Consider the following 17096-nt stretch of genomic DNA (forward strand, 5'->3'; position numbering starts at 1 on the left):
CAGCGAGGCCATCTCTGGGCCTTCAGACAGGTGGCCAGGGACAGGACCTCGTCTCGAGAGAGGGGAGGCCTCGGGGGTCACGGAGGGTGCCCGGCTGCCTTGTGACTCCCCATCACAGGGAGGATTGCCAACCCCTGGCTTCTGCCGCCTCACTCCAGATCCATGCGCTCACCCCAGGAGGCTGAGCGTGGGGCTGCAGGGCAGGGCAAGAAAGCACGGGTCACGGGGACGGGAGGCCTCTAGCCCAGAGTGGAGGGGTCAGAGGGTGTGCAGCGAGGCTGCAGCCGCCTGCACGAGCCTGTGGCTCTGAGGGTCCCAGCGGTCAGGTGTCCCATGTGGGATGTGGCCCCACGTCCACATGTTGAAGGGCTCCAGGCCAGCTTGGGGGGCAGTGGTGGGGAGCGTGGGGCTCGCTCTGCCCAGAGGAGGCAGCCGTCCTGATCGGTCACCTCGCTGATGCCGGGCAGGCTCCCCGAAGGGTGGGGGTCTGGGTGTTCTGCAGCCTCACGGCGGCTCAGAGATGGTGCTGAGCGGGGGTCTGTGTGGAGGCCCTGCTCCCTCCGAGGCCCGGCCTCGTCCCCCTCACCGGCTGCCATCGCTCTGATCCTTGCCTGTGTCTTCACGTGGGCCCCCTTGCGTCACTAATCCCGCCTGTCTCCTTCCTGAGGACACCGGCCCCGCACTCAGCGCTGACCAGTTTATCCGGGATAATCTCCTCGTCCAGGGTCTTTACCTCGGTCGCATCTGCTGAGTCACAGTCTTGCTATTTGAGGAAAGGTCACATTCACGGCTTCTGGGACCAGGGCACGGGCTCGGCCGGCTGGCCGCTCCTGGCCATGAACCATGGGAAGACAGCTCTGCCCAGCGTCAGGAGCCCCCGGGGCCGCTGGGGGGACTCCAGGTGACCTCCGACTCCCCAGGGAGGCTGGAGGGCGAGGTTCGGAATGTGGGCTCCAAGGGGAGGTGGAGGACTGAGCCCAGACAAGAGGCAGCCTGGGATCAGCGGGGACGGGGGTCCCGCCTTGGCTGCTGGACCCTGGGGGCCCCTAGGGACCTGACCGCCCTCCCTGGAATGGGTTCTACTCCACCTCTAGTTCTCGGCTGTGTGTCGAGGGCCGGGGGCCTAATTCCTGAAAGCCCTGGGCTGTGTGGACCCTTCGTGACAAGAGGCCTGGTGGGGCTCCCTGACCGCACCGTGTGGAGCCCAGGTTAGGGCCGGGCTGTGGGTGACAGAGCCCACTCGGGGTAAGGAATAAAAGCCAGAGGCCATGGAGACGCAGGGGTCCTCTCCGAGGCCCCCAGCCCTGCAGTGGGAAGAAGGCAGTCAGAGAGGGGAAGGCCCGGGGAGCTGACCTGCCCCCACCAGGCCCGTCCCTGGCCGGCAGAGCTTCACCCTCTACCGGAGCTCCTATCTGCTGACTGCTGACCACAGGAATCTGAGTGGTGGCGTCCAGGAACCTCGGGGCCACAGGGATGAGCTGCACTGGTTTCTGAGGGGGTCGCCTGCACTGTGAGCCCCCAGGGTCATGTTCTCCAAAAAACAAGAAGGGTTTCAGATGCAGGAACGCCATGTGACAACCTGGTCCAGCTCCAGGTCCAGCTCCAGGCACCCATGGAGACAAGGAGGAATCCACCGATGAGGACGGTTAATCTTTGAAACACATGCTCTCAGCCATGGGTCCTGGGCCTCACATTTCTAGCAACACGTTTACTTTATTATGAGAGCCTTAAAGCACACCTTCCCTCTCATCGCCTCTGGGCACTGCCACCTGAGGCTTGGAAGCAGGAGGAACCTTGTGACGAGGGCGTGTCAGGAGCCGGAAAGGCCACAAAGGACAAGTGGCCCCGAGCCGCCGTAGGAGCCCTCAAGGCTCTCCTTCCCCGAAGGAAGTCTCACCTTCTGTCAAACTCACTTGACCCTTTATTTATAAAACGTGAGTGGCTCTTCCACTTCGGGTCTGTATTTTTTCCCCATATATTAGCGAAACACAACAGAAAGATTAAGTTCCAAAACACAGAGATGCTTAACTAACCGGAGGGCAAGCCCATGTTTGCAAGTGGACATGTGGTGTGACGTGTCAATTCTATAAATTCATTGTGATCCTAATCAAAGTTTCAACACAATCAGGCCCCACTCACACAGGAGAGCAAACGACAGAAGCGGCTGAGAAAGACGCGCAGCGCTTCCGCTTCGAAGGAAGAAACGTATGAGCCTGTGTGCGAGCAGCTCAGGCCAAGCCAAGCAGCCGGGAAGCGGGTCGTGGGCGTGTCGGGCACAGGTGTCGGGCTCATGTGGCCAAGCATGTTTGGAAAAACGACTGTTCCTGTCGGGGGAAAAGGCATAAAAATTGTATCCCAAAGACAAATGCCGAAAACCTAAAGACGTGAGCGTTGGAAAACTGCGCGTGTATCAGAAGCAACGATAAAGCAGTGTGTTTAGAGCCTGTGAGAGTCGGGACCGTCTTCTATCAGACACTAGACACGCACACACAGCAAACAGGATGACTGGTTAAATGGACCACCTCAGAGTCCGGGGCTTCTCAGTTACACGACAGATGAAGCCCACAGACCAGGGAGTCTGGGGACATAAAGGACAATGAGACTCATGACCCAGAAACTGTAAAAACTCGGACAATCCAAACAGAACAGACAACAGGAAGACGGGCCAGAAGCAGATCCTCAGAGGAGGAAGTCATGACGCAAGGACGGAGGAGACGCCCAGACTCCCCAGTAAACGCCGCACAAGTGAAGACCACACCTGCCCCCGGCCCAGGCGCAGCCGTGGGGTCTTTTCTCAGGGGAGGGGCGAGGGTCTGCGGCTGACCCCAGGCATCCAGCGTCGCGCCCTTGTTGCTCCTGTGGAGTCCCCGACGTCGAGCTGGGGCCTGGCCCTCCGGGACGGGTCATCTCCCAGCTCCCCTGCACCTGTGCGGGCACCAGGCCGGTCGTGCCTTGTGAGCCAAGAGGAGGCCGTGCACCCCCAGGCTGGCGGCACAGGGGGCTCTGTACCCACATCTTCCTTGTTACTGGTTGGTTTCTGGGTGGGGGTAGGCAGGCTGGAGCTTGACCTCAAAGTGGACCCGCTGGTTGATGATGGTGGAGCCACGGGAAGAGGGGGACAGGTCCCCACCTGACCACCAGCCAGCGCAGCAGCCGCGCCAGCCCGGTCCACCCGGACTTTGAGTTTACAGCCCCGCTCTCTGCGGCTTTCCGCCCACAGCCGCTGAAGCGAAGCCTCACGAAGCGTGCATCCGTTCCCCAGTGGAACCCCCGACACACACTTTCCTCTGTGGTCCTTGGAAGGTCCCATGTGGAACCATCCCTGAAAATGGCCCCTCGGGGAGACAGCCAGGCTAACCCCGGTCCAAAGGCCACACTCAGTTAGGAGGCGGCGTTGGCTGGCCGGGGCGGGGGCTCGTGACCGGCAGCATGGCCCTCGGGCTGAGGCCGCGGTCAGGGTGAGTGACGGACGCTGGGTCGGTTTCATCCTAAAGGGTCGCGGGGGCGTCGATGCTGCCTGTGGAGCAGGGCCCCGCGTGCCGGACCAGCTCGTGTCAGCCCAGGCGGGAAGGAGCCGGGAGGAGGGGCCGCTTCTGCCCAGGAGGCCTCCGCAGAGATGCTGGGAGCCAGCCACTCCGGGTATCCTGCCTCCCGGCTGCGACGGACGAGTCTCGAATCTGGGTGGCTCGGGGCGTTGCCCCGGCCGCCTTCCACGCAGAGGGTGAGTGTGCAGGTGGGCTCCAGCTGCCCCTTTTGCTTCCATCTCTCGTTCCCGGCAGCAGCGACGGTCAGGACGCAGTGTCCGTCTCCTCACTGGAGCAGGGTTGGCTGGTTCCCTGCTGCGCTCCCACAGGGATTTCAAGGCCGGAAACCTGATAATTTCATTAAACTGACACAAGAGAGTTCATGAATTCAAACAGGCTCACCTGCTCCACAGAGCAACTCACCGATGGTTCTCAACTTATAAGGAGCTCAGCGGCCAGAGCCGCCCCACCAGTGGCTCAGGGCCCGAGGCTGGCCAGCGCCCACACCCTCACCTGCTCCCCAGAGACAGGGTGCCATGGGCCTGACACCTCGCCCGCTCCCCGGGAATGGAGCCAGGCACCGCAGGCCAGCCTCACACCTCGCCCGCTCCCTGGGAATGGAGCCAGGCACCGCAGGCCAGCCTCACACCTCGCCCGCTCCCTGGGGATGGGGGGTCCTGGGCCTCACACCTCACCCGCTCCCTGGGAGTGGGGTGCCCTGGGCCTCACACCTCGCCCGCTCCCTGGGAGTGGGGTGCCCTGGGCCTCACACCTCGCCCGCTCCCTGGGAGTGGGGTGCCCTGGGCCTCACATCCTCGCCCCCGCCCCAGGGACGGGGAGGTGCCTTCCCGGCTGTCGCAGAGCAGAAGGCGTCTGCCAGCCGCGGCCTCATCAACCATCTGCCCTTGACACGTGAGGAAAACTCTGAGCCAAGAGAAAACATTGACTCGTCACTTAGCAGATAAGGCGATCGATTAAACCGGTCTGTCTCCACCGGGAGCCCTTTGAAAGGACAGCAGTTTAGAGTCCTGGTTGGTTGTGAAATGCTTGTTGAGGCCGTATCCACGCATTTAAGTGGAACTGTTTATACAGCATTACCATCTCTTAAAGACAATGTATGACGTGTAACAGCCAAACAGTATTTAATCCGGTACATCCTGCGGCCGGGCCAGCATAACCAGAGCCCGAACCAGCGCGCTCGCAGGCCCCACCGTCCGGCCGCCCCCGGCCCCTCCGGCGCCTGTCCCCGCTGACGCCGCACAGCTCTGCCCAGCTTGTCCAGCTGGCTTGGCTGAGCCAGGATGCAGGCTGGCGTGGGCTCCCAACGCCGGGCTCCTGAGACCCGTCCTGTGTCGAGCGCGTCTGCAGTCCTTTATCCGTCTTGCTGAGCTCACCCACCACCGATTTCCATCCACTGTGCTGTGAACGGGCAGTGGCGCTGTGTCCAGTCTGGGGCTGTGGACGCTGACGCTGCTGTGGTCTGTTGGGTACGCGCCTTGGAGTGGTATCACGGGTCACTGTGTGCTCCTGAGCAAAGCCTCGGCAGGGATTCAGTCTTCCAGCTCCAGCTGCTCCACTCTGGGGCCATGGCTTACTGTTTCTGCTCTTCCATTTCAGCCCCCCTCGTGTGGAGCAGAAATTTGGAATTCTGGGGTAAGTGAAGTGTCCCCGCGCGTGTTTGTCCTGTCGGCCTGGTTCTCTTTCTAGAATCCCACGCTGCGTCACTTATTGCAACGTAGGTCCCCTGGGACGTCCCTGGTGGTCCAGCGGCTAGACTCCAAGCTCCCGATGCAAAGAGCCGGGGACTGACTCCTGATCAGGGGGCTATAGTCTACATGCTGCAACTGAGATCTGGCCAAAATGAGTAAATCATTGTCACTGTTCAGTCGCTAAGTCATACCCTACTCTTCGTGACCCCGTGGATTACAGCATACCGACTCCCCTGTCCTTCACCATCTCCCAGAGCTTGCTCAGATTCATGTCCGTCGAGTCGGTGATGCCATCCAGCCATCTCATCCTCTGTCGTCCCCTTCTCCTCCTGCCCTCAATCTTCCCCAGCATCAAGGCCTTTTCCAATGAGTCAGCTCTTTGCATCAGGTGGCCAAAGTACTGGAGCTTCAGCTTCAGCATCAGTTCTTCCAATGAGTATTCAGGGTTGATTTCCTTTAGGATTGACAGTTTGATCTCCTTGCTGTCCAAGGGACTCTCAAGAGTCTTCTCCAGCATCACAGTTCAAGGGCATCAGTTCTTTGATGTCCAACCTTCTTTTGGTCCAACTCTCACATCCACACATGACTGCTGGAAAAGCCATAGCTTTGACTAGATGGACTGTTGTTGGCAAAGTGAAGTCTCTGCTTTTCACTCTGTCTAGATTGGTCATAGCTTTCCTTCCAAGAAGTGAAGTGAAGTGAAGTGGAGTCACTCAGTCGTGTCCGACTCTTTGCGACCCCATGGACTGTAGCCTGCTAGGCTCCTCTGTCCATGGAGTTTTCCAGGCAAGAGTACTGGCGTGGATTGACATTTCCCTCCAAGGAGAAAGCACCTTTAATTCCGCGGCTGTAGTCACCGCCCACAGTGATCTCGGAGCCCAAGAAAGTGAAACAGGCTGCCATTTCCACTGTCCCCCGTCTAATTGCCGTGAACTAAACAAGTCCTCCCTCCAGGAGCAGTAGCTCTCCAGCTTTGTTCTTCCTCAAGATCATGCCTACTGCTGGCCTGCACCGATGGCTCAGTGTTGGATAACACTGAGCGGTAACTCGGTGATAGATAATGATCTGTCTGCCAATGTAGAGGACGCGGGTTCGACCCCTGGTCCAGGAAGACCCTCCCCGCTGCAGCACAGCTAAGCCCTTGTGCCTCAGCCACTCACTGCCCAGCTACACGCTAGAACCCCCCACTGCAACTCCTGAAGCCTGCCCGCCTACCGACTGGGCTCCACAGTGGGCACAGGGGCCGCAGTGAGAAGCCCTCACACCCCAAGAAAGAGGAGCCCCCACTCAGCGCAACCAGAGAAAGCCTGTGAAAGAGAAAGCTGCCCAGTCGTGTCCGACTCCCTGCGACCCCTCAGACTGCACAGTCCACAGAACTCTCCAGGCCAGAATACTGGAGTGCGGAGCCTTTCCCTTCTCCAGGGGATCGTCCCGACCCAGGGATCGAACCAGGGTCTCCTGCATTGCAGGCGGATTCTTTACCAACTGAGCTACCAGGAAAGGCAAAAGGAGAAAGCCTGCACGGCAACAAAGACCCCGTGCAACCAAAATAAATAAATAAGATCATGTCTGCTACTGACTCCTGAGAGTTCAATACATTTTTCAGAAATATTCAGTCGACGTCACAGGCACACAACCTGCTAAGACTTTCATCAGAGTCACAGTTAGCCTGCAAATCACCTTGGAGAAAATCCGTATTTTTAAATGTTAAGAATCCGATTCATGAACATGCTCTTTATATTTTTTAGGATTTAAATGTTTTTCTGAATAACATGTGAATTTGATCAGATTTTTCTTGATTGCTTTTAGTGCAGCTTTAAATATTTAAAAGCTTTTTTCTAATTGTATTTGCTAGTATATAGGAAGATGAGTTTTAAATAATTCCTAAACTTTATTTTTCATAACACTTCCAAGTTTACAGAAAAATCAAACAGAAAGTACACAGAGTTCTCATGTACCGCTCCTCCGCTTGACCTACAGTTTCCTTATTACTAATATCCTGCATGGATGCGGTACCTTCGTTACACTTGATGGGCCAATACTAACACCTTATGCTTAGCTGAAGCCCGTGGTTTGCACTGGGGTCCGCTTGCTGCCGCGAATTCTGAGGGTTTGGACAAATGCACAGTGAGCTGCATACAGAGTGGCCTCCTCGCCCTGAACCTCCGCCACGCCTCCTACGCTCACCCCAGCCCCACAGACCCTGCAGCCACAGATGCGTCTACTGCTCCCATGCTTTTGCCTTTTCCAGCACGTCCTAGACTTGGCATGGTGCAGTGCGCAGCCTTTTCAGATCGGCTTCTCTCAGTAACATGCGTCTAGGATTCCTCCATGTCTTCCTATGGCTTGATAGCTCACCTTTTAAGGCAGTGAATAATATTCCACTGTCTGAATGGACCACAGTTTATCCGTCACCTACTGGCAGAAACTGTCCTTGGAAACACTTAGTTAACTGATCTTTTCCCACCTGTGTCTAATGTAAAGAAAGTAGCCTGTGTTTCTCTAAAGGGAGCCTCTGATTCAGACTCTGATCAAACACACCAGGTCCCCAGGCACCCCGGTGGTCAAGGTTTAGTGACACAGCGGTTGTCAGTCACAGCGAGCTGGCCCGTCTGAGCTGCTCTTCATCTCCAGTAAAACTCCTTCCAGGTGTGAGAGGGTGTTGCTGAGCCATGAAAGATGCCAGGATTCTTGGCCTCCAGAGAAGAGGAATTCAATCCGGAGCCAGTGACGAGGCTTGACTGCCCAGAGCTTCTGTGTCATAAGGTTTATTAAAGTATAAAAGAGATACAGAACACTTCTGACATAGACATCAGAAGGGGGCAGAAAGAGTGCCCCCTGCTAGTCTTTAGCCAAATGTTATATAGCTACTAGCACTCTGCTGATTAGAGAAAGGAAAAGTCTCAAAGCTCAGAAAATGGCACCAGGGCCCTCACCCACGACATGCAGTTTGAGATAACCTTGGCACCAGATGAGTCATCCTGAGTCATAAAACGATTAACATGAATCTCGAAGGAAGGCAAGTTTCCAAGCAAATGCAGTCTCACTAACATAGCTTAAGAGAGCAACGCGTGAGCACAAACGCTGGTTTGTCAGTCGGTTCTGAGTCTCAGGCAGAACCGACCTGAAGACAGACTCTAGGGAAAATACACAGTTCCTTAACATAGCTTAAGACAAACACTTCCACAAGAAAACGCGGTGGTTAGCTCCAGGTTCGAGGAAAGTTAAGTTCAGGTGGAACCAGGTGTCCTCATGGCAACACAGAGCTTTAACAGAAGCCTCCTTAGATCTGGACGGAGAAGAGAACCCGTCTAACACCTGCCTCCTCCTGCCGCTCAGAGAGATTGAAAATGTCTGAGGCTCGCAGCCTACTTCCTCGGTGTGGAGACCCCTGGTCTTCCCGCCTGTTACCCTCTCAGGAGTGGCTTTCCTTACTCTGAGCCAGGCAGTTCTCTTGGTACAGACCACATCCCTGCCAGCCCGGAGCACACTTGCTGTCGGTCAGCAAGCAGAACAGGGAGAAAGTGGGCAGGAGCCAGGTGGGTGCCCAGACGCAGCCCTCTGCTGATCAGACAAGGCCCGCCCTGGAGAGGTGCACAGAATCACCTGTTCTCACCCAGAAACACCCAGAATAAAGTCGGACCAAATATCTGACCGCTCGGTGACCCAGTCACGCCACACTGCGTGAGGCTTCACGGGTAGTTCTGGCTCCGTCTGGACGCCATGCTGGTTGCGGAGGGGGTGCTGGAGGTTCCTCCAGAGGCCACTGCGGCCGCCCCAGTGGGACCCACCGCTCGCGTGTCCGAGGCTCCAGCTGGCCTTCTCCGGTTCCTCCGGGGCTTCTCCTCCTGGGATCCGCTGGCATGGATCTGAGGTGGGGCCTGTTCAGTTGTTCCATCACTCGGTCGTGTCCGACTCTTTGCGACCTTGTGGACCGCAGCACACCAGGCTTCCCTGTCCATCACCGACTCCCAGAGTCCACCCAAACCCATGTCCATTGAGTTGGTGATGCCATCCAACCATCTCATCCTCTGTCGTCCCCTTCCCCTCCTGCCTTCAATCTTTCCCAGCATCTGGGTCTTTTCCGATGAGCCGGCTCTTTGCATCAGGGGCCAAAGGACTGGCGCTTCAGCTTCAGTGGGGGCTTACAGGAGAACTTGGAGGCCTCCTAACAGTCCCTCCCTACCTTCTGGGGAAAGTCGGCCTAAGGAATATTTCTGAAGGAAACAGATAGCCCAGGAAAGGGGCCAGGCTGCAGCCACCGCTGAGCACAACATGGCGTCCCTGAAACCCCAGGTCTGAGCACTTGAGGGGATTTCTCTCCCGTGAGTCATGCTCCCTCACCTGTGAAACAGCTGACGACCCCCAACCCCGCTGCCAGGCCTCCAGGGTAACGTGCACAGCACTTTGCAGACTCCAGTAGTTTGCTGTTGCCAACGGTATCATTATTTTCATCAGTCGGTCTAAGAAAGAAATGAAAATTTTTATTCAAACCAAACTGAAAGTTGTAACCTGAGAACAGTCTCTCTGGGACGTCCCTGGTGGTCCAGCGGTTGACAGTCCGCCTTGCGATGCGGGGGACGGGGGTTTGACCCCTGGTCGGGGAACTAAGATCCCACACGCATCCAGGGAATAAGCCCATGCACCTCAACTACTGAGCCCTCGAGCTCTGGAACCCGCGCCCCACAACTAGAGTCCGTGCGGCTGAACTAAAGATCCCTCGTGTGCAACGAAGACCTAAGGCAGCCAAATAAACACATGGACGGGCCCGGCTTGACCCGCGCCAGGACAGGGCCGAGCTGCCAGCCCAGCCAGGAAGGCAGCCCTGGGCACTGCCCTTCCGTGCGAGGGACGCGCAGGCGGCCGGCGAGCCGGCAGGGAGGCCTGCCGCCCAGGCTCTGTACACCTTTACAGAGGGGGTGAACTTTCCAGCACATTTCCCCGGAGTGGGGGGCGGGGTGTCCATCACGGGCAGGTCTGGGAAGTAGCCCTTAGCCACCTCCTCCCCCCCACTAGCCCCAGATCCCCCCCAACCAGCAGCGCCCCAGATCCACCCCCACCAGCAGCGCCTCAGATCTGTGGTTCAGGGTCTGCTCAGTTCATCCAAAACCCCACTCCATGTGGCCCAACCTGAAGCCTGGGGCCTCTCCCACCAGGGAGGACAGCCCAGGCCTGGTCAGGGGTCACCAGGGCCCCTCAGGCATGGAGCCCTGGGTGCTGCCTTCCCAGCAGAGCAGGTCGAGGCACTGAAAGCACCGATTCCAGCCCAAGGGCAGGACTGGAGCCGGCCGTGGCCTTTTCCCCAAGCCCCACACGCTGGACACGCCCACATCCTGGTCGCGGTCAGCACACAGCCGGGCACTGCTTGTTCCCAGGGGTCAACTGACCTCTGACAGCCGAGTTCCTGTTTGCAGCACAGACACTGGGGGTGGGGGTGGGGTGGGAAAACCTCTCGAGAGAGACCCGCAGCCCCTCCCCCACAGCCCCTCTGGAGCTGAAAGGCCACATCGACGCATGGAAGGGCCCCTGGCACCACCCACAGACAGGCTTCAGGCCCCTCTTAGAGGAAGCCTGCGGTGACAATGGGTGCCCGCTGGGGAAAGAGGTGCCCGCTGGGGAAAGAGCTACAAAAGCGCTGATTCTGGGGCCTCTGTCCAGAAACGACCCCAACACCCCACAGGGAGCGCCCCGCTGCCTCCAACTCCGAGAGGCACAGGCGCCTTGGAGGCCCCGGGGAACAGAGCCCACTTTCTGAGGGCGTGGCGAGGACGCGGGTGCAGAGCCCCGGCTCGGACAGCAGCGCGCGGCCTCGCCGCCACTGGCCGTCTGGGTGTCTCATCCGCTGCGCGCGAGGGTCTTGCCTCGTGCCTGCCCTACACCCACTCCCAGCTGGACACAGACCCTACCGCTCAAGGCCCCCTTTGCCCGTCTTTGGTGGGGGTCAGCCACCTGCTGCCAGCCAGGACGCTGCCTGTCCCCAGGGGTCCCTGGAGGCCCACGCATGGCCGTGAGGGGCTGGCCCCCGGGGCTGCTAGGCTTTGTGGCCGTTCAACCTCGGCTGTGATCGCTCACTCCGTGACAACAGGGTACAGTGGCTACAGCTGGCGCGAGAGCAGCGGCAAGGCCGCACTCCGGCAAAAGCTCAGCTCTCAGCGCCTGTCCGTCCCGGGACCCCTCACACATGTGAGGTGTGACCTGTGAGGGTCCTGAGTGTGCACGGATGGCCAGCCGCCACGCCCTCCCCCTCACCGGCTCCACCCGACTCCTGCGGGCACCTGCTCACCGCCAGCCTCCCACAGCGACTTCTTCCTGGGGGCAGCCTTCCCTGTGCAGGTCACACTGGATCTGACCCCCAGGTCAGAGCCGGAGCTCATCAGGAACACGCTTCTGTGTCCCGGGGTGGGGGCTGGGGTGCAGGGAGGGGGTGTGGAGGGGCGGGCGGGAGCCAGAGCTCTGTCTGCTGCAGACGTGTTGGGTCGGCGGGCAGGATGCGACGGCCACACCTGCCTACAGTGTGGAAGTAAAATGACCCTCTTCCCCAGACACTAGCGAACCCGCCTGCAATGCAGGAGACCCAGGTTCTATCCCCGGGTCAGGAAGATCTCCTGGAGAAGGGAATGACTACCCACTCCAGTATTCTTGCCTGGAGAATCCCATGAACAGAGGAGCCTGGTGGGCTATAATCGTAGCATTGCAAAGGGTCAAATACAACTGGGCGAGTAACACTTTCACCTTTCGCCCAGCTTGGGGGTGTCCAGTTGGACGGCCTGTGTGTGAATTCCTCACCGTCCTCAGTCACCAGCCCTGACCACGTCCTTGCAGGCGCATGACCCTCAGGTGGCTCATTCCATCGAGAACACACGGGAAGGTGGCCGACCTACACAGCCACAGACACAGGTGGGTGGCTGCACGTCCTTCGCCCCCCCGGCAGTCCTGGTTCAACGCAGACCCTGCAGGGACCTCCCTGTTCCCTCTCCTACACCCAAAAGCCCACCGCGTCCTGGGTGCCCCAGGAGCAGAATCACAGGCAACTCCGGGAGGAATGACAAGAGAGCCCATTCTGGGAGCAGGTGAAACCTCGTGGGAAACTAAAGGTTTCCACCACTGTGCATGGAGTGGGGTGAGGGTGGGGGGGTTGTATCTCGACATGCCCTCCCGCAGGGAACATCTGAGAGCTGTTTTCAGGAGGGAACCTCAGATTCCACGGCTCAGAGCACGGAGGAACACTCTGAGCACCCGATTCAGAGCTGGAGCTGGTTCTGGCAAGATCTGCCCGGGCGGGGGGCGGGGCGAGGGGGGCACCGTGAGCTTACAGTGTTCCGAACTCCGCCCGCCGCCCAATGCGCCCGCCTCATGGACACACTCGGGCCTCCCACCCCGCCCCGCTGCGCATGCCCGGTCCACTCCGGTCGGCGCCCCGGTGAGCGGAGACGGGATGCTCTCGGCCCGGGACGCTGCCCCTCCGTCCCATCCCAAGGTGTGACACGTAAACCACAGAAGGGGTTCCGGAGGCAAACAGGAGACCCCAGCGCGCTTCCCACCAGCAGTGGGCAGGGCCTGGCTGCCGGCAGCACTGCTCTGCTTTATAAAAAAACAGGAAACTCTACGGAGTCGTTACCGCACGGTTGTATCATCCTTGTTTTGACAGAAAGGACAGCTTCCAGATTAACTTTCCCTATTTAACTGAAAGCCTCCCACACTGGACCGTCCTGGAGAAAGTCACAGCCACGTGGATGCCACACGGGGCGGTCAGAAAGCAGTGGCTGGCGGGAAAATCAGCAGCCGTGGGGCCCCGAGCCCACGGGGTGTTCTCACAGCCCCCTTGGGCGTCCCCTCCTGGGGAGCCTTGAAAACACGGTGAAAATCCGCACAGGTATCAGGGTGGCGGGGGACGGGGGGGTGGTGGCCGGCCCAGTCACCGCACAGAGGAGGATGCCGAGGGGTGGGTCCCCAGCCTGGGTCAGGGGCACACAGAGACCCTGCCTGGCCTGCACCCGTGTCCCGAGGCTGGGTCTGCAGAGCTGCTGCTTGGCACGTGGACTGCGCATCCATCACCCGCCTCCACAGGCTCCTGTCCTCCCCCGGAGCCCAGGTGGCCACGTTCAGTACACACCCATCTGCCTCCAGAACGCCCACCCGACTTGCGTCCAGGTGAAAGCACCTGAAAACCACGCAGAGCTGTCCTGCGCCCGCCCACCCCTCAGAGAGGCGGGAAGGGGTGAAAGTAACTTCCCCGAAACCTGGCATGGAAAGAGAAGAGGCTGGCAGACGAGCCTCAGCCCCGCCCCAGCCCTGGCTGACCGCCCGCAGCTAGCGCTGCCGCCGCGGCCCGGCAGCATCTCTCTGAGAACAGGGTGCCAGCGGAGCAAAGGAAGCGCGCCCTCTCCTCTTGCTGCCCCGCCGAGCTGAAGGGGGGCCCAGCAGCCTCCGCCGAGAGGAGCGCCGGCCCCTCCTGGGAGCCAAGCCGCGTTGACTGGACACCGGACAGCCCAGAAAGGCCTGACGGTGGCTGACAAGACCCCCGTGTTCCAAGGCCGGACACAGCAGGACCCCCTCCGGGAGCCAGCCGCACCCCACCCGCTCAGCCCGTGTGTCCGCCGCAGGCGCCCTCCCGGCTCTGGAACCCTCCAGACACGCCCACCTCGTCCCGTGGGGAACAACAGAGCTTCCTCAGCAGCCCTTGTGGTGGGCTGTGCCTGGGACCCACCGACATCACAGGCGGCCACTCTCACCGGGGCGGGGCGGGGCGGGGCGGGCCGGGCCGGGGCGGGGCGGGGCGGGCCGGGCCGGGCCGGGCCGGGCCCTCCCTCCCAGGCCGCGTGAAGAGCCGGAGGTCCGAGCTCCCTCAGCAGGTGGCTGAGGTCCAGGCACCCCTGGACACACTCTCCTCTCGGGGTCAGCGGATCCCCGCTCCCCTCCAGGCACCATCCAAACAGCTCAGGTTTCGAAGGCAAAAGAGGACTGAGAGCTGAATGCCGCAGCCACACAAAATCCGAGGGGCTGGAGGTCTGCCCAGGCCACGCCCGGTCCCGGGTCTGGGGGCCTCTCACGGCCGGCACAGACGTAGCGCCTCCAGAAGGAAAGGAAAGTTAGTCATGAATTCCCAGGTGCTGGAGGCAGTCATGGGGCAGGGTTTCCTCCTCGGGTTCACCCACTGAACCAGAAGAGGGTGCCCCCACCCCACCCCCGGGCTGACCTAATTACAGAGCTTTCTCTCAGGTCCATCTGCGAATCCGTCCCCGCAGCCCAGGCCAGCCGGTACCCTCTCTGTGCAAAGACCGTTGCGAGGGCAACAGAGGCTTTTTGTTGAGCGGCGGTTTCCAGGGCTGAGCCGGGCTCCCGCACTGAGGGTCTTGCTCCGCAGACCGTGGCCGCCTGGCGGGCGTCCAGCGGGGGACAGAGGGATCTGTGTGCCCCGCTGGGTCAGCGTCACAGCCCAGCCTTGGCGGGAAGGCGGGGCGCCCGTTCCCAAAGCCCTGGCTTGTGTGAATGAGGTTCCTTTTCCCAAAGTCGCCAAAATGTCGTCCACACTGAAAGCTCACTGCCGGCCAGGCAGGGTCACCACAGTTCCATCTAAAATTAAAATACTTCGGAACCAGGAGCTGGTTTTCTTCCTCTTCTTCAACAAAGTCGCATGGAATAACCGAGACCAAACCCTCCCCGTTGGAATCACATTTGGCTGAGAACCGTCTGTGCCAAGTGTCAGCCTGAAACAATCCATCTGCTGACATTACAAACCCTGTGGAAGGCTGGGGACCGCAGAGGTGCTGACGCCACCAGAAACACAGCCCGGGGAAATGAGATGCGCGTTCTCTTCAGCTTTGCTCTGAAAGCAGGAGAGCTTGGCCACGGAGCTGCATGCACACGCCGGGAGCCGTCAGACAGCCTGCCGTCAGCATCTCACCTTCCAGCAGAAGATAAAACCTAAGGGTGGAGATTAGAAGTGGGAGACACCATAGTTTCAGCATCAAAAGAGGAAAACTCAGTGCCCGAAGTGCACATTCCCAGCTACACGCTGCCACCGGCGTGCTCAGCACCCATCCTGAGCCAGCCCGCCAGCTCTCCTGGGGCCCAGCCTCGTGCCGCCCACCCCCCAACCCCCATCCGCCTCTGTCCCCACTCTCAGCACCCCGCCCCTGCCCTGGGGTCGTTTATGTCCTTTCAACTTTCCAAACAGTGTCTCACCACCTCCTGTGTCTACTGGTCAGGATACACTCCGTGTCTTCGAAGGACCCCGAGTCCCATCCAAAGAGCTGTTAGAACTCTCGGCTCCCTGCTCCTCCTCTTCAGCCCGAACGCTGTGACTGTTTCGGTGCTTCTAGAAAAGAGGAACGCCCTGCTCAGCTGCGGCTCCCAGGCTCTGCCCGGCAGGCCCCGGCGCCAGAGCTCCGGGGTCCCCGCCTGACGGCTCAGGGCTCCCCGCCAGCGTCTTCCCTCACCACCACCCCCTTCCACGGACCCTCGCGTCTCACACTTCCCAAACCAGATGCTTCTCTGCCAAGGGCTCCTGTGTGTTCCTGGATCGCAGGCCAGTGCGTCTCCACCGACCGGGTGTCTGCACGCGGGCTCCCGAGGGGCCTTCCTCCCGCCAAGCTCCACGGCCCGGGCGGCTGGTCGGTCCCCAGCACCGCCCCGCCAGCCCCTCTCACACCATGTCCTGGGGGGTGTCTCCGGCGCGTCCACGAGCTCCAGCATCTCCTCATCTCTCCTGCCCCATGGGTTCCCCCTCCAGGCAGGGCCTGTGCCGGGGCCCCCAGCTCACTTTTCTTTCTCAGAGCCGCGTAGACAGTCTGCAGGCTATCAAACAGTACGGACACTTTTCCCGTGATGCTCACTGTGATCAAACAGTGCGGACACTTTTCCCGTGATGCTCACTGTGATCAAACAGTGCGGACACTTTTCCCGTGATGCTCACTATAACTTTTTTTTTTTTTTTTTGCCGAGTTGTGGCTTTTATTTTCAGCCGTTTATAGTGAAACTTTTAACATGCTGTCTTTTTTAATAGTTTCTTTTTATTCATTCATTCGGCTCTGCCAGGTCTTAGCTGCGGCGTGTGGCATCTCGTTCCCCAGCTGGGGACTGAACTCAGGCCCTCTGCGCTGGAAGCGAGAGTCCTAACAGCTGGGCCAGGAGGGGGGTCTCTGCAGTGTACGACGTTGTCTCAGTGCACTGGCATCCCTCTGGCTGGTGCTCCTGGTGGACTTATTCAGAAGTCCTTCCCTACCCACAAGTCACAAAGGTGTCTCCAGCTTTTTAACTTCAAGGTCCGTAGTGGAGCAGTGTTATTGCTCAGTCGTGTCTAACTCTTTGCAGCCCCCTGTGGACTGCAGCCCACCAGGCTTCTCTGTCCGTGGGATTTCCCAGGCAAGGGTACCAGAATGGGTTGCCATCCTCTTCTCCAGTGGATCTTTGCCACCCAGGGATCGGAGCTGGGTCTCCTGCGCTGCAGGCAGATTCTTTACTGACTAAGCCACCGGGTCGCACTTGCCACAGTTGGTCAGTAATTGGCTTGTGTGTGTGTGGGGGTGGGGGGGTTAATTTCAGTAGGATAAACATAAAATAAAGTTCACCGTTTTAACCATTGGGAAGCGGACCGTTCCAGGCCATTTGTGTGTTCTCAGCGTGGGACTACCATCACAGGCTGTCTCTTCACCCCCGGCTCACGCGTCCTCTAATCCATTTCTTCAACGCACCTGGCCGAGCGTCTCAGCCTCTAGTGAGGCCGCCTGGCTCAGGACGTGCCCCGGGCAGCAGCGCGGGGTCAGGGGACGACTCAGGACCAGCTCAGGGCACCAAGGAAGAGCCCGTGCCAGCCAGGCCCCTCGCCCACACCCAGCCGGTTTCACGTCACTCCAGCCCCCCC

The 17096-nt window shown here is 59.6% G+C and overlaps 1 protein-coding gene and 1 long non-coding RNA gene across 3 annotated transcripts; one reads left to right on the top strand and one right to left on the bottom strand.

Moving 5' to 3' along the window:
• Positions 1-1695: 1695 nt before the first annotated feature.
• On the bottom strand, positions 1696-15553 carry LOC121816830 (uncharacterized). Of its 2 annotated transcripts, none has more exons than XM_042233965.2 (4): positions 15422-15553; positions 10364-15157; positions 9578-9696; positions 1696-3889 (listed from the first exon to the last, which is right to left on the bottom strand). In XM_042233965.2, the coding sequence occupies exons 3-4, from the start codon at positions 9686-9688 to the stop codon at positions 2795-2797; spliced, it is 1206 nt and encodes a 401-aa protein (XP_042089899.1). In that variant the 5' UTR covers positions 9689-9696; positions 10364-15157; positions 15422-15553; the 3' UTR covers positions 1696-2794. The 2 variants fall into 2 exon arrangements, with proteins under 2 accessions (XP_042089899.1, XP_042089898.1); XM_042233964.2 differs by having other exon boundaries at positions 15419-15553.
• LOC132657928 (uncharacterized) lies at positions 4695-6813 on the top strand. The gene is made up of 2 exons (XR_009596732.1): positions 4695-5011; positions 5142-6813. It is a non-coding gene; the product is annotated as an uncharacterized LOC132657928 (long non-coding RNA).
• Positions 15554-17096: the final 1543 nt, after the last annotated feature.

Source organism: Ovis aries, chromosome 16 (assembly GCF_016772045.2).
Source record: "Ovis aries strain OAR_USU_Benz2616 breed Rambouillet chromosome 16, ARS-UI_Ramb_v3.0, whole genome shotgun sequence".
NCBI lineage: Eukaryota > Metazoa > Chordata > Mammalia > Artiodactyla > Bovidae > Ovis > Ovis aries.